Source organism: Chelonia mydas, chromosome 10, assembly GCF_015237465.2.
Source record: "Chelonia mydas isolate rCheMyd1 chromosome 10, rCheMyd1.pri.v2, whole genome shotgun sequence".
In the NCBI taxonomy this organism is placed as follows: Eukaryota; Metazoa; Chordata; order Testudines; family Cheloniidae; genus Chelonia; species Chelonia mydas.
In genome coordinates this window covers 69,719,917-69,738,328 of record NC_051250.2, presented here as the reverse complement: position 1 = coordinate 69,738,328, position 18,412 = coordinate 69,719,917, and the positions used below count along the sequence as shown (strand labels likewise).

The 18,412-nt window shown below is 47.5% G+C and overlaps 1 protein-coding gene across 5 annotated transcripts in view; it reads right to left on the bottom strand.

Moving 5' to 3' along the window:
* NTRK3 (neurotrophic receptor tyrosine kinase 3) overlaps positions 1-18,412 on the bottom strand; it is a 325,185-nt gene that overhangs the window by 113,909 nt on the left and 192,864 nt on the right. For all 5 annotated transcript variants that reach the window (XM_037910851.2, XM_007060361.4, XM_043524704.1 and 2 more), the window contains one exon: positions 12,893-13,081. In XM_037910851.2, the coding sequence (XP_037766779.1) occupies positions 12,893-13,081 (189 nt within the window). The remainder of the gene's footprint in view (positions 1-12,892; positions 13,082-18,412) is intronic.

The following is an 18,412-nucleotide window of genomic DNA, read 5'->3' as shown; positions in this document are numbered from 1 at the left end:
CATCACAAAAAACACCATGGGTAAAATTTTCCAAAGTGCCGAAGTTATATAGGCACTTGTGAAAATGTCTCCCCCCCATCTAACTGCCCTCTCTTTCTTCAGCCTCAAAAAGGAGGCCAAAGACCAAATGGGCCACAGAGGCTGAACTACCTCCTAGCCTCGAGGGTTGGTCCCTCCAGGGCAAAACCGAGGCATATTGGCTATGGAAACTAACACTGCAAATTCCTGTGCTATACCAGATCTAGGGAGAGAGGAACTCAGTTTCCAGGATGATCTGGCACCCTTCATCCACCCTAGGTTTACTAAAACAATGTATATACAATGGTGGAATTAGTGTATTATATATGCATTAATTCAAAGTAGTCCCTGCAATTTAAAGTAGTAAATGCCAATGTGTGGATCAATCAGATGTTCATAGATTTATACGAAATGTAAGAGTATTGGTTTCCCAGCAACCTACGCAACTTGGGCATCTATCAAAACCCAGGGAAGGCTGAGAAAATCAGCAAACAGGATACTTTTTCTGGGGTCTCTCAAAGAGAACAAGATGATTGAACAGTGCAATAGAATCTTCCCCATATGTATCGAATTCTCACAGTGCTGGGGTTTGCAACTGCCCTCAGCAGAGAGAGAGAGTAAAGGCAGCTCATTAATAGTACTTGACACTGAAGATCTCTTATATTAAAAAGCATCGCAATTACTTAGATCAAGACTCTGTATTATTCATAAGGTCCACATCTATTATGAAAATATTATTTATGCTACTATGGGGAAACATAATAAATAAGGCAATAAACTCTTTCTTCCTCCAGGCCAAGACAAAATCTGTAGCTTGGAGCACTCTGTTTTCATCGGTCAGTGAGTCCAGTGTCCCAGGCTCCATGTTGCATTCTTTCAGCCAATAAAGGAAGTCACGTAAGGAGAGGCAGTAAGGAGGCCTTTTGTATAAGGTAAATATTTCCCTACTCTTCCCCTCGTAAGCTCTGCAATGAGCCTCTTTGAAAGCATATGACATATCTATGTCCTTGGCAATGATGTCTGTAAAATGGAGCTACTCCTTCACACCCAGCTCAGCCCAGCTCCTACCAAGTTGGCAAGGAGCTAACTTAACTGGTCTCATCTGGGAGTTACCTCCTTGCCAACTATGAAATAATTACAGGAGGCACATAAACACACAACATGGTCTAGTGGGCTGAATGCAGGCTGGGGAACCAGCAACTCCAGGATCTAGTCCGAGCTGCCACTGACTTGCCCTGGGACCCCGTGCAAGTCAATTCCCCTTCTGCCTTCCCCTTCTGTAAAATGGAGACAAGGATCCCTTGCTACCTGACAGGTGGCGGTGAGGAGTAATCAGTGTTTCTAGAGAGCTGTGAAGTGCTAATTAAATCTACCTGAGAAACCTAGAGCAGAACACACCCAAAGCTCCTGGACACCCTCACTCTGGCTTGTTGGGCTCTGCCCCAGTGAACATGGGCTTGCAAATCTTGTCCTAGATCTTCGATGATATCCACTAATGGGCCCATCACCAAACACTCTGGGTTCCTGTCCCCTGGTTTGCACAGGCTCTGCACCCTAAGTATAAGACCCACAGGACAGAATACTGAGCTGCACTGAATGAGACCTTGTTGGAGACACTTGGAGCAAGACCTCAGCCTAGCTACATTTCTCTTTGGTTTGTGAGGGCCCCAGCAATGCAAGGACAAGAATGGAAACTGCAGGTTGCTTAACACAATGCATGGAACTGGAGCTGAGATCCTTTCCTGGGAGTTTCTCCCCCCTGTACTGACAGCTTTCAAACCAGAGAGCAGATACCTCCCCCCAGAATGCAGGCTGGAAATTCCAAATGGGTACGGGGGAAGGAAGGAAAACCCAGCTGAGCTCACTTTCCTCTAAGGGAGCAGGGTTCAAGGACTGCAACCAGCCAGCCAGGTTCTCACAGGACCACCTCAACTGAGACCCATTCTCTGGCCTCACAGAGCTTGTCTGAAACATAGGTTGGGGGCATGAAGCCCATCCTGCTTTTTCTGCCTGCATGGAACTTGCCATGGCCCCAGGCCCACTCCACCCCATGCTTGATACTCTACATCAGTTACAGTGCCATGATGTAAAATGACTGATACTTTTAATACAAGGGGCCAGTCATTTATTTATTAGCTGGCGATGGGCTCTTCAGGCCGGATGGATGCATTATAAATCAACCACATTCCCGGCCATTAAAAATTTATCCAATTCATAATGTAGGACGCCAGTAATTTCTTTATTAGTGTCGAGTGTGAGGTTTTTTACCCCCATGGTTTTACTTTACTTCTTTGATTTCCTAAAGACTTTGCTCATCTGAGGATTAGCTCAAATTAATCCCTCAAGTAGGAGGTGGAAGGGTGAGAGAAGATGAGATGAAGGAGGGAGGGAGGCAGGGACTTTAATTTCATTTCAGTGTTGCAATTAGAAGGCAAATTTGCCATGTACACTTTGGAGATTTAGCCACCTTCTCTGCCTTTTATACTTATCAGAGCCACATAGATCTGTTATTTCTCAATATAAATGAAATGTTTTTTTATTTTGTTTCTGAAAGAACCCTTTAGCCTGGCACAGGGTTAATAAGAAAGGATAGAATGGGATAGGGTGTGAGAGACTGGGATAAGGAAGGGCAATGAAGCTTCTGTTTAGCATTTCCTATAGTACAAGAACAAGAAGGCACTCCAGATTTAAAAGCCAGCATATTTAAAACCAATATTTTAATGTATCAATAACCTGGAGAACTACCGATGCAAGATATTAAGGCAAATAACTCAGTAAGACTCAAAAGGATTAGACCTTTCTCTGAAGAACGGTATGTGCAATTACATTAGTGGGCCTCTGGGTGCTACTGCAATGTAAATAATAAATCATTCACAATTTCCCGGGAGTAAACCAACAAGAGCTCCCAGACTTCATGGCACCAAGTGATCACTAGCTGGAGTCAGGAAGAAATCCCTGCTACACTCCCCCTCAGTGAGAATACTATTGCATGACTGGGTGCACCGTACTGCGGCACCCTCGTCAGCAGCACCCAACACTGGCCACTGTTAGAGGCAGCAGACTGGACCAGATGCAGCTCAGTTCTACCCTGGGGTCCGCCACTGGGTTGTTCCAAGTGCCTGCGGCATAGTGACAGATGCGGCATCCTCCATAGCCAAGTTTTGGTACATGAGACAGGAGACAGCACCACTCTTTACAAAGACTGTCTAGCTCATTTAGCAATCGGCCTGGCTGAGCATTCACAGGCCATTCACACATCCGTTCCCAGATCCACGGAACGCGAGCCCCCTTTGACACGAGGAGGTCTTTGGAGTGAACCTATTGCAATCGGGGGAGGGTCTTGCTACCCTGATCTCTATCTGGGTTTCACCACTGGAACTGTGGGTTCTGCCATGTTCTGTACATGCTGTTTTGAGGAGAAACCACTCCTGGAGTCTCTGTCTAAAAGCAGCATTGGAAATGGACAGTACTTGTGACTGCTGATGAACCATCACCATTACATCCGCTCTAGGGTACCAGACCAAACCTCCATTGAGAGAGGCAGCGCTACTAAAGATGCTCACGCTATAGTTGGGAGTAATATTTTTTCTAACCGGCACCTGGACTTCTCATTAATAACGGCTGTCTTTATTAGGAGCTTTAATTCAACTGCACTGCCAGCAGAGAGAGCATCTCCTTCAAACCAAATCAACTCAGATCAACTCTGGAAGACTTCACCCAACCAAAACTCTCCAGCAGGATGTGATGTTACATCTGCAAAACCAACTTTCATTGGGTGGATTATACTGTACCAAGAGAGCCTGACATTGTCTCCAAGCAACTCCTGGAACCTGGCAACTAGCTTCTACAAAATAACCCTTTCTTTGGTACCATGACATTCCACAAATCAGAACATCCATGAACTACATGGACATCATGGACCTGTAGGTACAGCAGGCAGGTCAACATTCTTTCGGAATGCTTGTTTTATAAGCCAAACCAAATGCAGGACAAACCCACAATAAATAAATACCTGATGGGTAAGGAGCTCAGCTCTCTCTCTTTACAGATATACCATCTATTTTTAGAAATACCCAAGGCATAATTCACACAATCAATCAGCTATTAGGAGATCATTCTAAAGCTTTCTTCCTTATCACTGGCATCAGGGCTGCATGAGTTAGCAATATCCCCAGGACAAGCTGCTGTGTCACCATTACGCCAGGCGGAGGGGACGGAGCTCTGAGCCAGGACATCAGTGACTGATGAAGACCATTATGTCTTTCTGTGGCATAGACACCCACCTCAGCCCCAAGAATAGAGTGGAGCTGAGACAAATTCAACCGGATAGACATTACAAAATACCAATACATAGGTGAGCAAATGATTAAACAGGCACCAATTTACAGCATGATAATCTCTCTCCTCATTCTGTCACCTGCCCTATCCTTTCTTTCTCACCCCACCACTCCCAAAATGCCTCACAGTTTATGATCTGCCAGAATTGAAAATCCAGTCTCTCATGTCAGCTCATGAAAATCCTTCACCCTCCAGAAATTGCAGAGACAGCCATTTTTGACAGGTAGAGGGGCAATATGTAAAAGGGAAGCTGCCCAGGCTGCATGTCAGTGTGCCTGCTGCCATTGCTAGATCTGCATGGGGGGGGGGGTGTCAGAACTGGCAAGCGTGCTCAGCAGAAAGTAGAAAATTAACAGGTGCAAAGTTATTTGTGAGCAGAGGCGTCTGATAAGTGGGTGTGAATGTATGTGTGAGAGCACATGCATTGGTGAGTGAGTGCCTGGAGCTAATCCAACTATGGTTTTATACCATGCTTGTCACTGCAGTATACAAGTGAGCATGCATACGTACTCAAATGAATGTGTACGTAGGAGGGCGTACAAGTAAGAATGATGGGTATGTTATTGCAATACATTGGCGGGATAGGCTACATATAAATGAGTGTGCACAGGTGCACAAATGAGTGTGCAGGTAAGTGTGCATGTGCCCAGGGTGGCAAGTGAGCATATACACATCCTTGCTGCAGCCAAGTAGCGTTCAGGGTTAATCATTATTCTAGTGTGGAAGAGTTTGCTCCCATACTGCTTAAGTGGGAAGGATCAAACTACCCTTTTCTTGATGGACGGACAGGGCTTCTGATGAGCAACAGCAGCCTGGGGTGATAGAGTTGCTCCAGCCCAATAGGAAATATGCTGAAGGCCTTTCCCTGCTTTGCTTCTTCGTACAACTTACAGGCCCCCTTCATAGAGCTTTGGCTCCATTCTAAAATCACCTCAGGCAAGCTGACACCTTTGGACATGCCAGGATTAAAGGGGCCTCAAGAGTGACTCTGGGGCCAGAGGATGTGTGTTTAGGGGAAGGCTTTGCTCTCTGTTTGATGTCTGTATATGGGTCTCATCCCTTCATGAACATTGTCTCCCTACTGGCAGGTCAGTGTCACCAGCACATAACTGAGTTATGGATGAGTTAATGGTTTGTTTTCTAATGGAACTGGATTCGCTGCACTCGGGAGTGTGGCTTCCGGATGCAGCATCACCCGCCACAGCTGTGCTGTCAGCTTCAGTTCCTGGTGCGGGCTGGCGTTGTGCTTTGCTGCCTTTGTTCTGTTTTGTTGCTACAAACATCTTCAATAAACACACATTAAAGTAACTGGTAGGATCTAACTTCCTCAGAGCCCATCCTCACAGCTGCAGGAGGTGATTTGCTTGTATGCAAATAGAGACAGCATGTGTGTCACATTAGGAGTAGGGCGGGACTGTCCCACCAGGCACGGCATCATTGGCTACCACAATGCCTTGCAATGCCTGCAGGGTTTGGGGAGAGAAACGCAGGACAGGAATTTTCCTCCTTAATTGTTTGGTTTCTCCTGAATGGACCCATGTAGAAACACCTGCAGTACTGGCCAACAGTCCTGGTATACGTGGGAAGAATGCACCTGCCAACCATTCCACTGCAGCCTGCTATTCCTTTGGCTCAATAGCAAGTTAATGGCCCATGGCAGGAAAGGCAGAAGACCAACTCCTAGTGGTGTTAATCCTGAGGGTCAAATTGCAACTCAGAATAGCTCTGGAACGGGTCTGGATGGTCAGTCTGCCACTCTCCGCCTGCGATTGGTTTGACTTCTCAGCTCTGGCATTTGTTGCCATTTCTCTCTCCCTTCCTCAGCTGGGTAAATGGGATGGAGAACAAATGCTTACAGATAAGGAATACTGGAGAGTGCAGCAGAGAGAGAGAAACCAGCTGAGAGCTGACCGTAGGTAGAGAGAGCTGGATGGGCAGGCCAGTGACCTTTCCTTTCAGCTGTCAGTCAGGAGAATGAGGCAGAGGAGGTGGGCGAGAAGGGGTGAGTGGGGCCCTGCGCTTTCCTTATTCTGCCACTCTGCACTGCTCAGTTCTGCTTCATTGCCTGTGGGGTTTGAACATTAAAATCTGTTCACAAGAGACTGACATTAGCCCTTGGCATTCTAAGCAGTTTCCAGCAGAGACTACTCTGGAGTGGTAGTGGTGGTGGGGGTGATTGCAAGGTTTGGAAGCAGGATTCTAGTTCAGAATCATGGAGGTTTTCCAGCTGCTAGAAGGCGAGTGTTGAGCTCAGGGTTTTTGCACAGAGCCAAGCCAGAAACCTCCTAGACATAAGTGCTAAAGAGATGGAAGAGACTTATTAGATCCAGCCTATACCCCTCCACCCACTTGTCAATGTAAGATCAACCCCTACAGTAAGATCTCCTATGTTTTGTGCAGTCCAGTTCTAAATAACTCTAGAGACAGGGTTTCCACCACTTCCCCAGGGAGCCTATTTCACATGTGGTCTCCACCCCACCTCCGAACCTGACCATCAGGACTGGGCAGCAGCCATCAGTGAGAACTCTTGTCTAGGAAAGCTCAAGAGGGTTTCTGGCAGTGGAAAGGCTGGCGGCTGGACAGCAATGGGAAAGCAGACAGAAGAAGTTCTTGCTGGGGGTAGGGGAATGGAGCGCTCTGCAGCAGTCTGATCTAGAGGTGACAAAGGCATCAATCATGACAGCTAAATTCACATCCAAGAGAAATGGGCACAGCCTCCTAGTCAGATCTAGATGGACAAAGGCGCCTTGACCACTGCTATTCTTTCATCCTTCAAAAGCAGCTGGGAATCTAACCCGACCTTCAAGCTGTGAGCGGAGGTAATAAAAAATGAACACAGCCTCAAACTGGAGGTATAGCATCAACTCAGTCTCATCCTGCTGCTTCCCCCACTCCCCATAAACACGTCTGTCTAACTGGACTAAGTGTCAACCAGCTCACTTTCATCTATGCCCCAGCCTCACCCAAACTCTGAGACACCTGATCACCCTCCCTGGGTTGGTGGAGATGGAGATGCACAATTAGGTGTCATCGGCACATTGATTAGGCCTCAGCCCAAACCTCCCCACTAAGTCCCCTAATGACCTCAGATACACATTGGCCGCAAAGGATGGCAGCATAGAATGCTGATGTACCCCACAAGAAAGCGCCACGGCCAAACCTCTGAGAGAAGTGAAGGGAACTAGAGTCTCTGGGAAGGTTAAGGCTTTTCCGAAGGAGCAGAGAGCTGGGTCAGTGCTTGTGTACGTGAGCGTCAGTAGGACTTGCAAAGGGTTTGGGGGTGGGAGGGGAGGGATTCAGTCTACTTGGAGGTTATGTCTACTATAATTCAGTTACTCTGGGCTGCTCATTAACAGTTAAAGGGCTCTGTCATCAGCTCAAAGTTGGCTCAAAATTTACATTGGGTGGAAATAAGTTTTTGCAAACCCTAACTGCCCCCAGAAACGTTTCCTCTTCTATTAGCAGTGAAAACAGTTGTTTCCATACAAATAAACTGCAAACATTTGCAACCTAAGATGTGCATCTTGGAGAACCTGGGAGCAAAACTGATTACAAGCAAAATGGAATGGACTTAGTCAGTTTCCGTTGTCCAAGCTAGAGAAAATACAACTGATGAACAAAGAGCATCAGCAGTGAGGGGAAAACTGGATTTTTAAAAATCCTCTCTCCTTTTGACTTTCCAGTGTTATCAGAGACATAGGGGAGGAAATCCATTTGTTTAAAGAGTATGATTTTTGAATGGATCACAGATTCCCTTTCAAACTTCACTCCAAATGCAAGATAAAGACAGAATGATGTGCGGAAAGGCTGCTGATGGTGTCTTTATTGTGTGATTCGTCTTGGTTTTCCTGAAATACTTCTTTTTAGCCGATTACCATGTATTTACAGTTAGCGTAATTATATCTAATTACTTAATTAGTGTGAATATGTGTAATTACTAACTTAGAATATGCAATTATGTCAGGGCAGCCTGTAATAAATGAGGTTGTAAAAAACCCCTCATTAGTACTCTATAGAAGGACGTCGGCTCCACCCACATGGCGAATGCATCGCAGTGCTGAGGCTGCACCAGTCCCGACAGAGGAAAACAAACCAAACAACCGTTGTGCCCAGTCAGCAGCAGCAGCAACAAAAATCAAACCAGGCTCTGAATGACTCCAACATTGCTGTTTTTACTGGAGCCAGAGCATCCTGTTCTGAGAGAGCAGCCCCAACTGACCCTTCACCCCAGACTCAAACTGAGCATTGCCGGAGTTTCAGAAAAATTCGGATTCCTTCTTGGAAAGTATTTTTCATTGCTGAGGCCTTTTCTTCCTAGTTCTGCTCTGGAACAACCTCAGAAAAGCCAGTTTTCCTCAAGAACAACTGCTCCTGGGATACTGCTGTTCTGACAAAACAGGAAGCCAACTGAACGTTAGCTACCATGTTTGCATAGAGCCTGATGGGACAGACTCAAGAAGTTCTAATAAATAATCACCTCAACATAGCCCGTGTTTATTACCATTATCAAAAGCAAGGTCAGCCTCCAAACCTTTTCATCCAAAACATCTCTGAAGCTTTTAGATCTAAGAAATTTCCAGCTTCTTCCATCACCCACCTGGAATTAGAGTCAGGGGGCAAAATGGATCCTTTTTACTCTGGGGAGGACTGGCAAATTGGAGCTAGAGTGGAAAGTCTCCATTGCTGTCAACAACCACAGCTGTTCATGGTCAAAACAGTGACATTTGGTCCTTCCCACTAGCATCAGGGCACTGCATCAGTGTTAATGTCTCTTGGGCAGACATTCTTGGGCAGATGATTTTTTCTACCATCATGTGGTTAATTTTTGTCGCAAACTGCAGTTTCCTGCCCACAGGAACCGACTGCCATTTTCAGGAAACGTTGGAGGGTAGAATGAGTCACGTTTTGCTTCAGCACCAGCATCACTCATGGGATGGAACCTTCTGACCCACTGCATGCTGAATTCTGATGAGTTCCCTTCCATACGGTGCCCTAACCCAAAACAACTTAACTGCATTTTAGAAAAGAAACACAACTATTTCCAGATGACAGTGAAGGCACAGATTCATCCATGCCCATTGCTCTTCCGATACCCTGAGATCTCAGTAAGCAGATATGCCCACCTGATCCCTGTTCAGTGTCCCAGAAAAAAGGGGCTCTATATTGCCACCAATTCTTCTGAGATCAATATGCCCCATCTTAAATCTGACACTCAGCTTAACCCCCTGCAGGTGAGTGAGAACGACTGAAGCTGAAGCTTTTGTTTATTAAAAAAATGCATCCTTCCAAGCCATGGTGCTGACCGGTGCACACAGAGTTATGGCTGGAAGGAGCAAAGGGAATGGCAAAGGACGGAAGGGGGCAGAGCGCGAGGTCCCAAAGGGTCAATACGTCCCAATACAGGGACAGGGTGGCATATTTGCTTCCAGGCCCTTTCCCCAAACCCACATCTAGGAAAGGAAGAATGACTCTTCCCTTCTGTCTCTCTAATTCTGGGAGCAGCAGCAAGTAGGTGAGTGAGGGAATGGCCCTGGTCTCAGGAGCTCCGAGAAAATCACAGGTGAGACAGAGAGCTCCAGCATCCTTCATCCTATTGATAGGGAAAAAAACCCCAGCACATCCATAGTCAGAAGCAAACGTCTGTCTCCTCGCAGACAGCAGTAATTAATGGGCCTGTAAGAGTACCCCCCACAGGACAAGTTTGTGCAGAAGCAGCAAGAGGGGGCAAAGCTTAGCAGGCAGCAAGCCACTTTCCATATTTCATCTGCAATTCCATTATGCAGAACTAAGTGGCTGGGAATAAACATCCATCATTCCCGCATGATAAGCGATGTTTGTTAGTGCAGAGGGTGACGGAAATCTATATCACACCAATGTACTATTAATATGGCATTAAGCACAGAGAGTTTTCTCTCCTCGCTGTAATTCAGTAACAGGTGTCTGTGTGTCCTCAGTCCAAACACCTGGCATCACAGCCAACCAGGGAGCAGGGCCAAGCTAAAGAAAGAGAGAAGCCACGTTCCAAAGTTTATAGACGATACGTTAACAAAATCTTGTCTGTGAATCTGGGCTCTACAAGTCATATGGGGGCGAATGCCGTTGCTAGTGATGGGCTTCATAGTCTAATATCTAGCTAGTGGATTTAGCAGGAAGACAGTGATCAGAAGGGCAGGGGCTAACAGCCACTGGTATGTCCAGGCATTGTACCAGCCCCTTTTCTGGATGGACGCTGCTGGGTATTAATAGGCTTGCCTATCTAAAGGGCTTCACCTCTCCTTCACAGAGGGAAGGGGGAGGAGGGGGAAATATTTTGAGAGGAGCAAACCGGAGGTCCAATGTGTAAAATGCTGGGTGAATCGGAACAGTCACTCACCTCCAGCCAGCCCCAACATGCTAAATGAGAGCTGGGCAGAACAGCTTGGGTAAAATAAAAACCAAATGGAAGCTCCAAAGAGTCTGGCTGGTTTTATTTACTGTAAAGGTGAACTATAATACTTTCCAGGGCTCATGCAACACTGCTACTGAAGTCACAGGGAGTTTGGTCTGAATAAGAGCTGCAGGATTGGGCCCTAAAATATACTAAACTAACGCCAGAAACATGGAGCCCTGCAGATGATTCCAGGCAGATAAGCAGAGGGACGTGCTTTCCCTATAATCTGTTGTGCGTATATTTATTGACAATGTTAAATTCTCCCCACATGGCCCGGTTAAATGATCCAGATTCCAGCCCCTCGTGGTTCTGCTGCATATTGAACTTTTCAGATCTTAATCAAACGGAACCCGTGAAGCTTTTGGACCATATTCTGCTGCGATCTACTTCCCGGGCAGCCCCACAATATTTAACCAAACCCCCAAAACTCAGAGTAAATTGAATCCTTTGATTTTCAACCACCACTACTACAATGGTGCTTACACACCAAAACAGTTGATGTACTATGAAATACCATAGATTACAGAGATGAGAGAGAAATGAGAGAATCAAAGCCATCAGAGTCTGTAGAGTGTTTTGAGATGAGGTGCTATAAGAAATATAAAACATAAATATGATACAGAAATACCACACTATTTGGCTCCTTCTTCCTAACCAAAACACTCCACTCCCTCCCTGTACAAACTGATCAAAAGAAATACATTAAAATACAAATCAAAGGGAAAGCGAGGCACAGTAACTGGATACACCCCATTGCTCCGGTGATTGAAGTGCAACAAGCAACAGTCCAGGATTGGAGGTTCAGCTCATGTTTCTCTCTATCAGTTTGTGTGAGTGTCAGCGATAGGACCAGCCCTTGATGTCTCAGCAGGAGGGGAAGAGGATGCTGTTCGGGGTTATCTGATTGCAAAAGACGCGGCCATGGAGAACCAAGTTCCTGCCTAATGTTCAGTACTGGGTGAATTTCTAACGGTTTGGAAGTTTGATTCCTATGAACACCTCAAAGCTCAGCTGCTGACTCAAATTTTTCCAGCCTCCCGAGTTTGCAAAAACAGACTGGGAGTCTGGCTCTCCAGCAAGATCCCTGGTACTTCCTGCTTCTGGTCAGGCCGGGAAGATGGTGACAATAACTTTCCTTGTGCCATTTGTTACATCCAACCCTGACTGGAACCAAGAAATGCAAAATATTCCAAGAACCTGAACAATAAATGGAGTGGGAGGCGGTTGCTTCTAGGAATTGACAAAGGCCGAGGGTGCAGCGGGAGGTTTGTATCTGATCCACTGACTGTGCATGGGCTCCACGTACTGAGGGACAGTGACCCAGGAAGCAGTCATGGTATGTGGTGACCAACAGTGCATCCTTTTTAATAGCCCTTCACTTTCACTATCAGAGTTTATGAGGGCTCCCGCTAAGCTGGGCTGAACAGTTTATCACCTGGTGTGGAAGATATTTGCTATTTAATGGATTTTGCCCACAACGCAGATTTCAAGCTTTTCAGAGGCCCCCCTGAGTGTAAGAAATGGAGTGTCCAAATCTGTTGCTCTCCTGCTCCAAGTGTTTTCTGTGTATCTGCCCTACCTGTAGATACTGTTGTGTTTGCCCTTTCGGCTGCAGGTTGTTCAAGGAGGCAGTCCCGCTTCTATGAGGGTAGGGAATTGTTGGAGAAGGAAGGGTAGATGCATCCTTATCCCACAGGGGAATCAGGTCTCTCTAATGCCTTTTGCTCTCAAGTTGCACTGGCTCACGCCTCAGGTACAGTGCCCAAAGAAATCGTCTGCAGGCTCCATTCTAGGCTGTCTCTGTCCCAAACGGGGAAGGTGATTAACGGGTGGTGGTAGGAGGATGAAAGTGGAATGGAGGGTGAGGGTGGGAATTCTCCTTCTGAAGCACCTACATGTATGTTGTGATTTTTGTGACCTGAGATTTACCTTTCAGTTCACTTTCATTTCTGGACCATACAAGACCCATTATCCTCCCCCACATCCACTTCTTCCTTTGCCTCTTCCTCTTCATCCTTCTTTTTCCACCCACTCCTCTTCCCCCCACCCCAGCCCCCATTCTTGTCCTCACATAAGCAGAAGGATCCAGCTGGATAAGGCACTCACATGTGTCTGGCTTGTGGCAGTTGTGGCCCTGCCTGAAGTACTGGGGGTTCTCGATGACAGGGATACGGGTCATGCCGATCACCACCGTGTCCGGGCCAGCATCCAGCGACGAGGGTGTGGTGATGCCATGGTTGATATGATGGAGGGGGCTGGCAGAATCCTCCTCCCCGCTGATCACTGCCACGGGACCTAGAGCCATCACACACAAAAACGTCAGACAACACAATGAAGAGACAAGCAGCCCAGATCCCTGTGTGGTTCTTCTGTTCACTGTTACATACAGTTCACCTAGGTTAGTCGCGCCAGCTGGACAAAGAGTAATCTAACCTCCTGAACAGATTAATTATCCTGGGAATCTCCCAGGCAATGCATGGGTGCTGGGGAGAGCCCGTCCCATTCACAATACCGGTGAGCGAGCCAGACTGACAATCCTGGAGACCAAAGTCCTCTCCCTCCAGAACTACAGCACAGGCAGCAACCGAACAGGCTTCAGCCCTCCCCTGGAGGGCCACCGTCTTTAGTCCCTGCCGGACATTTCAGCCTCTGTGGTGTTCATATACTACAGTGCTGGGCACGATATGAGACCCAAGATAGATTAAACAAGTAACCGAGAGCACAGACTGGAGAAGCAGCGTTCACAAATAGGGCTTCCTGGTCTCAGGCTGTGCTCAGATGACGTTTCCCTCTCACCACCCATGTACACCTCCTCCTTCCCTTTTCCCCTGCCTGCATGCACACAACCCCTAGATCCAGCTGATGTGCTTGGGAACCTGTGATCCATAGGAGTCAATCTTGAGTGAGCCTCACAAATTCTGTGAGTCCATAGGAGTCAATCCTGAGTGAGTCTCACAGTGATGGAAATGCACCTCCCTCCTTCCTAACTGTGTGCTGAGCAACCCACGCCCTCTCCACCGGAGCCCCTCCAAAGCCAGAGCATTCACAGACAGAGGGAGAAGAAAAACAGCCAGTGCGCTCTGACTGCAATCCAGGGGAATCCCCCCAACGTTCTCCACCTGCCATCAACTTGTTGGGCTGCTCTTGCCTGAGAAGAGGCTGCAGGAGGATTTTCTCACCGGCAGAGCTTCTCCTTCTTGCTGGCACTCCACAGTGTTGGCTTCTCTCTGCTCCTCCTCTCTCTGGGCTGCCACAAGCACCCACAGCCAGCACCAGGAGCAAGCCCCAAGCATGGTGCAGAGCCAGGCAGCAACTGGAGCAAACTTTGGGCTGAGCTGTAACAGGCTCAAGAGAGTTTCCTCCTCCCCATCTTCTCTAATTTGACTGTTGCCATCCCAGTTCCCCATTTGCTGCTCACTTCCAGGGATGCTTTATCGATCTCGCCACTCAGTCAGACTGCTGGGCAGCAGGCCTAACGGAGAAGCCTGGAGTCTCTCTCCATGCTGTCCTTCTAAGCCAAGGGCTCACACTTGTCACCCAGTGGGAACCGCGTGGCGGGTGAGCTGTTGCAGCAGCCTGCTCAGTAGACCCTTACACACAAATAGCTCCCTCCCCTCCTCAACGCACCCACATCCACAGTCACCTTAACAGCCCAAACACTGGTCCCCCCTCCTTCTCAGACACCCCAAAATACATCTCCATCCATGTACAGCTCCCTGCCCTTTCACAAACTGCCCCCTCCAAAACACCACATGTACACACCCCTCCAACCACACATGCCGCAGCATGGGCAAACACACTCATCCTAACACCGCCAAATGGGCCCACTCAAGCTCCCCTCAGACACCCTAATGGCCCAAACACTGCAAACACACAGCCCACCTCCTGCAAAAACAGACACCCCCGCCCTCACATCCAAGCCTGCACATGCATGCACGCACACATCCAAATCCCAGGGTACGGCTGCTCTAACCCCTCCCCAACACCCCCCCATTTTCATACGCAAAAGGATGCCCTGAAGAAAGGGCCAGGTGACCTAATAGCCAGGTCCAGCTTCTCAGACCCATGAACATTTTACAAACCTCAGTCATCACCTGATTTTTACAGCCCCAGTTGTAAAACTGCCCGTCAGCTTTCATGACGGAAAGTTGTCAAGGCCAGAAAACCTCACGGAACTTCAGAAGCCAGGAGGGATCATTATGAAATGTTCTTTCCACAAGCCCCATGATCACAACCACCATTTCCCCAGGTCCCTGGTAAAGCCAAAAATTGCAAGCTCCAGCCATCTGTCTTGCATGAATGGGAAACTGTGAGGAGCTTGGGAATGAGAAGGATCCAAAGCAAGCTTTTGTAAGGACACATTCCTCAGCACCCTAATCAAACACACTGCAATTTATTCAGACAAGGAGGGAAGAAAAATCCCAGTCATCTGATGATGTATCTCTGCTGTTTTTTGGAAGCTACCAGGGGCTAAGAGAAGGTTAAGCCAAGATGAGCGGAGCCGCTCCACCTTCTACCTGCGCTGAGTAGAAAATGTCTCTCTCCTGTCACTAATCTATTGCTAATTGCACAATTACTTTATTATGTAGTGCTAGCAACAAAGAAGAGTGTCTTGAAGTCATTTTGCTCCCTTGGAGTTTCTGAGAGGATCCAGAGAATATGTGCTTCATTCAGACATTCTGACTGCATTAATCTATTCTGATTTCTCAGACTTCAAGTATTGTTTGTTCTTCCGAGTGGGATATAATAAAGTTATTGTGTAATTAGCAGATTTCTGGCAGGTATTTTACTCACAAGAAAGAAGTCTCTCCCTTTATTGTGAGTTCCTTTTGGCAGGTTCTCGCCTTCTTTCAGGGCCCAGATTACCCTCAGCTCCTGTGATGTTACAGAAAACACAGCAGAATTCATCTCCCCTGCAAGATGCGTGCTTTAGGAGTACAGGTATTGTGTTTCTCCAAACACAATAAACAAAAAGCAATTTCAGTCTGAATGACCTACTTTAAACGAAGAGACCACCACCACCACCACCACCACCCACACACCCCGCCAAAGAAGGAACAAAAGCAAAGTCTTTTTCATGGTAGGCATGAGTCTCCTCTGTCACAAACTGCACTGAGAAGTGAACACAACATGATGTCTGTCTCTGCAGGCGGGAGGGTGACATGCCCCCATTTAAGGGTGCAGGATACAGAAAACATGTCAATCAAGATAAAAGAGCCATATACTAGGATAGTAGACCAGAGTTTTTGCAGAGTCCATGAAGGTCCCACTTGCCCCTACAGCAATGGTAGAGGCCACTGACAACCCCACGGGTTTCTCCAGGCAGCAGGATGTTTAGATTTGGGGGAGCTGATGGAAGTGCTGGGAAACCGATAGGAAAACCCATCCTCAGGAGATTCCTAACATGCCTCCCAGAGCAACGAAGCCTGGATAATGTCTCAAAGGTGGGACTAGCATCAAACTTTTGGGACCTGTTCCAAACTGAGCCACATCTCTGAATCTTGAGACCTTCACCCACCTTTGATGATTCATAACAACTCATTGATGCTGTGCAATTTATTGGCCAACCAGATAAAATGGAACATTAGTACGCTCTTGAGTAAGCAGATGAGGGCTGTGGGGCAGGGGCAGGAGAAAAGGGAGGGGACAGTAACCAAGATTGCCCTAGGGGCAGGTTGAGATCAACTGATCCAGCAACAGACAGACCTAACGGCTGTGCACAAAGTTGATTGTACACGACAATACACTTAGTCCAGGCAGCTCCGCAGAACACAAGAGGCTGCCTTCAGAGGGGAGCACGCCTGGTGACTCACTGGCTAATGTCTACCTAATGAGGTCAGCACTGAGGTCTTCAAACTGGTGCTCCTGTCCCTCAGGTAGAAGGTGAGCTTCAAACTGAATCCCAAGAAGGCAGAATGCAAAAGAGGCAGAGAAAAACCATAGACATTAACGATAGACAAGACCCATTACAGTAAGTCACATCAAGCCCATTCAACCACTCCATCAATGTAGGCCTGTCCCGTTTAAATGTCTCAAGCAGCGGGGCTTCCACCACTCCGCTTTTGAACACAAGTATCTCATGGCCTTACCTCACAGGTAGGAAGTGTTTCCTGAGAGTCGCTCTGCAGTTTCCTTCTCTTCATTCCATCCCCACTGCTCCTACCTCAAGCCCTTTTCGAATGCTCCCCAAAATACCTCCTGCTCCTTGATCTTTACACCCTTCAAAGGTCTTCATGGATTTCACTCTCAGCTAATTCTCCATAGCAGGCTGTCACCCGTGCCAACTCTCCTTCTACATGCTCAGCCCACTTCCTCCACTTTCGCTTATTCTTCCACACATTGGCAGTTCAGTGAGGCCAGGTCCACTCTACAGAGTTCTGTCAGCATACCTATGTCAGTCAGAGGGATGAAAAACCCACAGTCCCTAGCTGACGGCTATGCCAGCAAAAACCCCAGGGCAGACACTGCTATGCCGACAGAAGCACAGCTAACATTGTTCCAGGAAGTGGTGCAGCTCTGTTGACAGAAATACTCCTTCTGTTGTAGGCATAAGCTACATCCGCACTAGAGGGCTCTGCCCATATAGTTATGCCAGCAAAACATCTGTAGCCTGGACAAGGCCTCAGTCTAAACCAGGGGTCTCAATTTATCTTAGGGCCAGTGCCAGTCCTCAAATCCTCCCAGCAGGCCAATAATGTCACTGAAGATGGTGTTCAGAAAAGAAAATGTTTATATTGTATTTTTTATTTCGAATTTCTTAGAACTAATGAAACTGTCATACAACTTTATACAATTCTTCGCCTGCCAGAGAGTTTTTAGTGTTTGCCAGACACCTGGCAACGCTTCAGTTCAGTCAGTTTGTTGACGTTTGGCCTCAGTGACCGAGCAGTTGAAACCTTCAGGATTGCAGGGAGGTGGGCATCAGACAGTTGTGTTCGGTATTTTGACTTGTTTATAGTCATTGTGGAAAAAAGTGACGCTGCCTCCATGGCTGACTCTGCCCGGCAACTAATGATGCTGCCGCCATGGCTGACTCTGCCCGGCGACTAGTGATGGCATCGCCGCCCCCTCCCCCAGCCAATGGGAGCTGCGCGGGGCGTCGCCTGCAGAAGACAGAGCTGGCAGTGTGGCTGCATGGGTCTTTCCCCGCGGGCCGCAGTGGGGAGGTTCTTGGCCCGCAGATGGCCCGTGGGCCGGGACTTTGAGACCCCTGGTCTAAACAGAGAGCAATTCTTTGGTTAGCACCCCAAATGGGCCTGGTGTTTAAAAGGGGGCTGTCAGGGATTCCTAAGTGCCAGTTAAGGGTCTTCATGTCCCAAGGCAGTAACGTGGTGTGGTGGTAGGACACACATCAGTGTAAGTGAGCAGGAAGGGTGGCTAAAAGTCATTAGGATTACACCTGGTCTACACCTAAAAGGTTTCCAATGATGTCTATATGGGATAGCTATATTGGCAAAACCCTGCGAGTGTCAATGCAGTTATACCAGCAAAGTGCTTTTGCCAGGGTGGTTTATTCCAGTTTAATGAGTGAAATAAGCTATCTCAGCCAGACCACTTTTTTTTCCAGTACAGCTGTGCCTACACTAGGGCTTTTGCCAGCAAAGCTATGTCGTAAAGAAATATCCC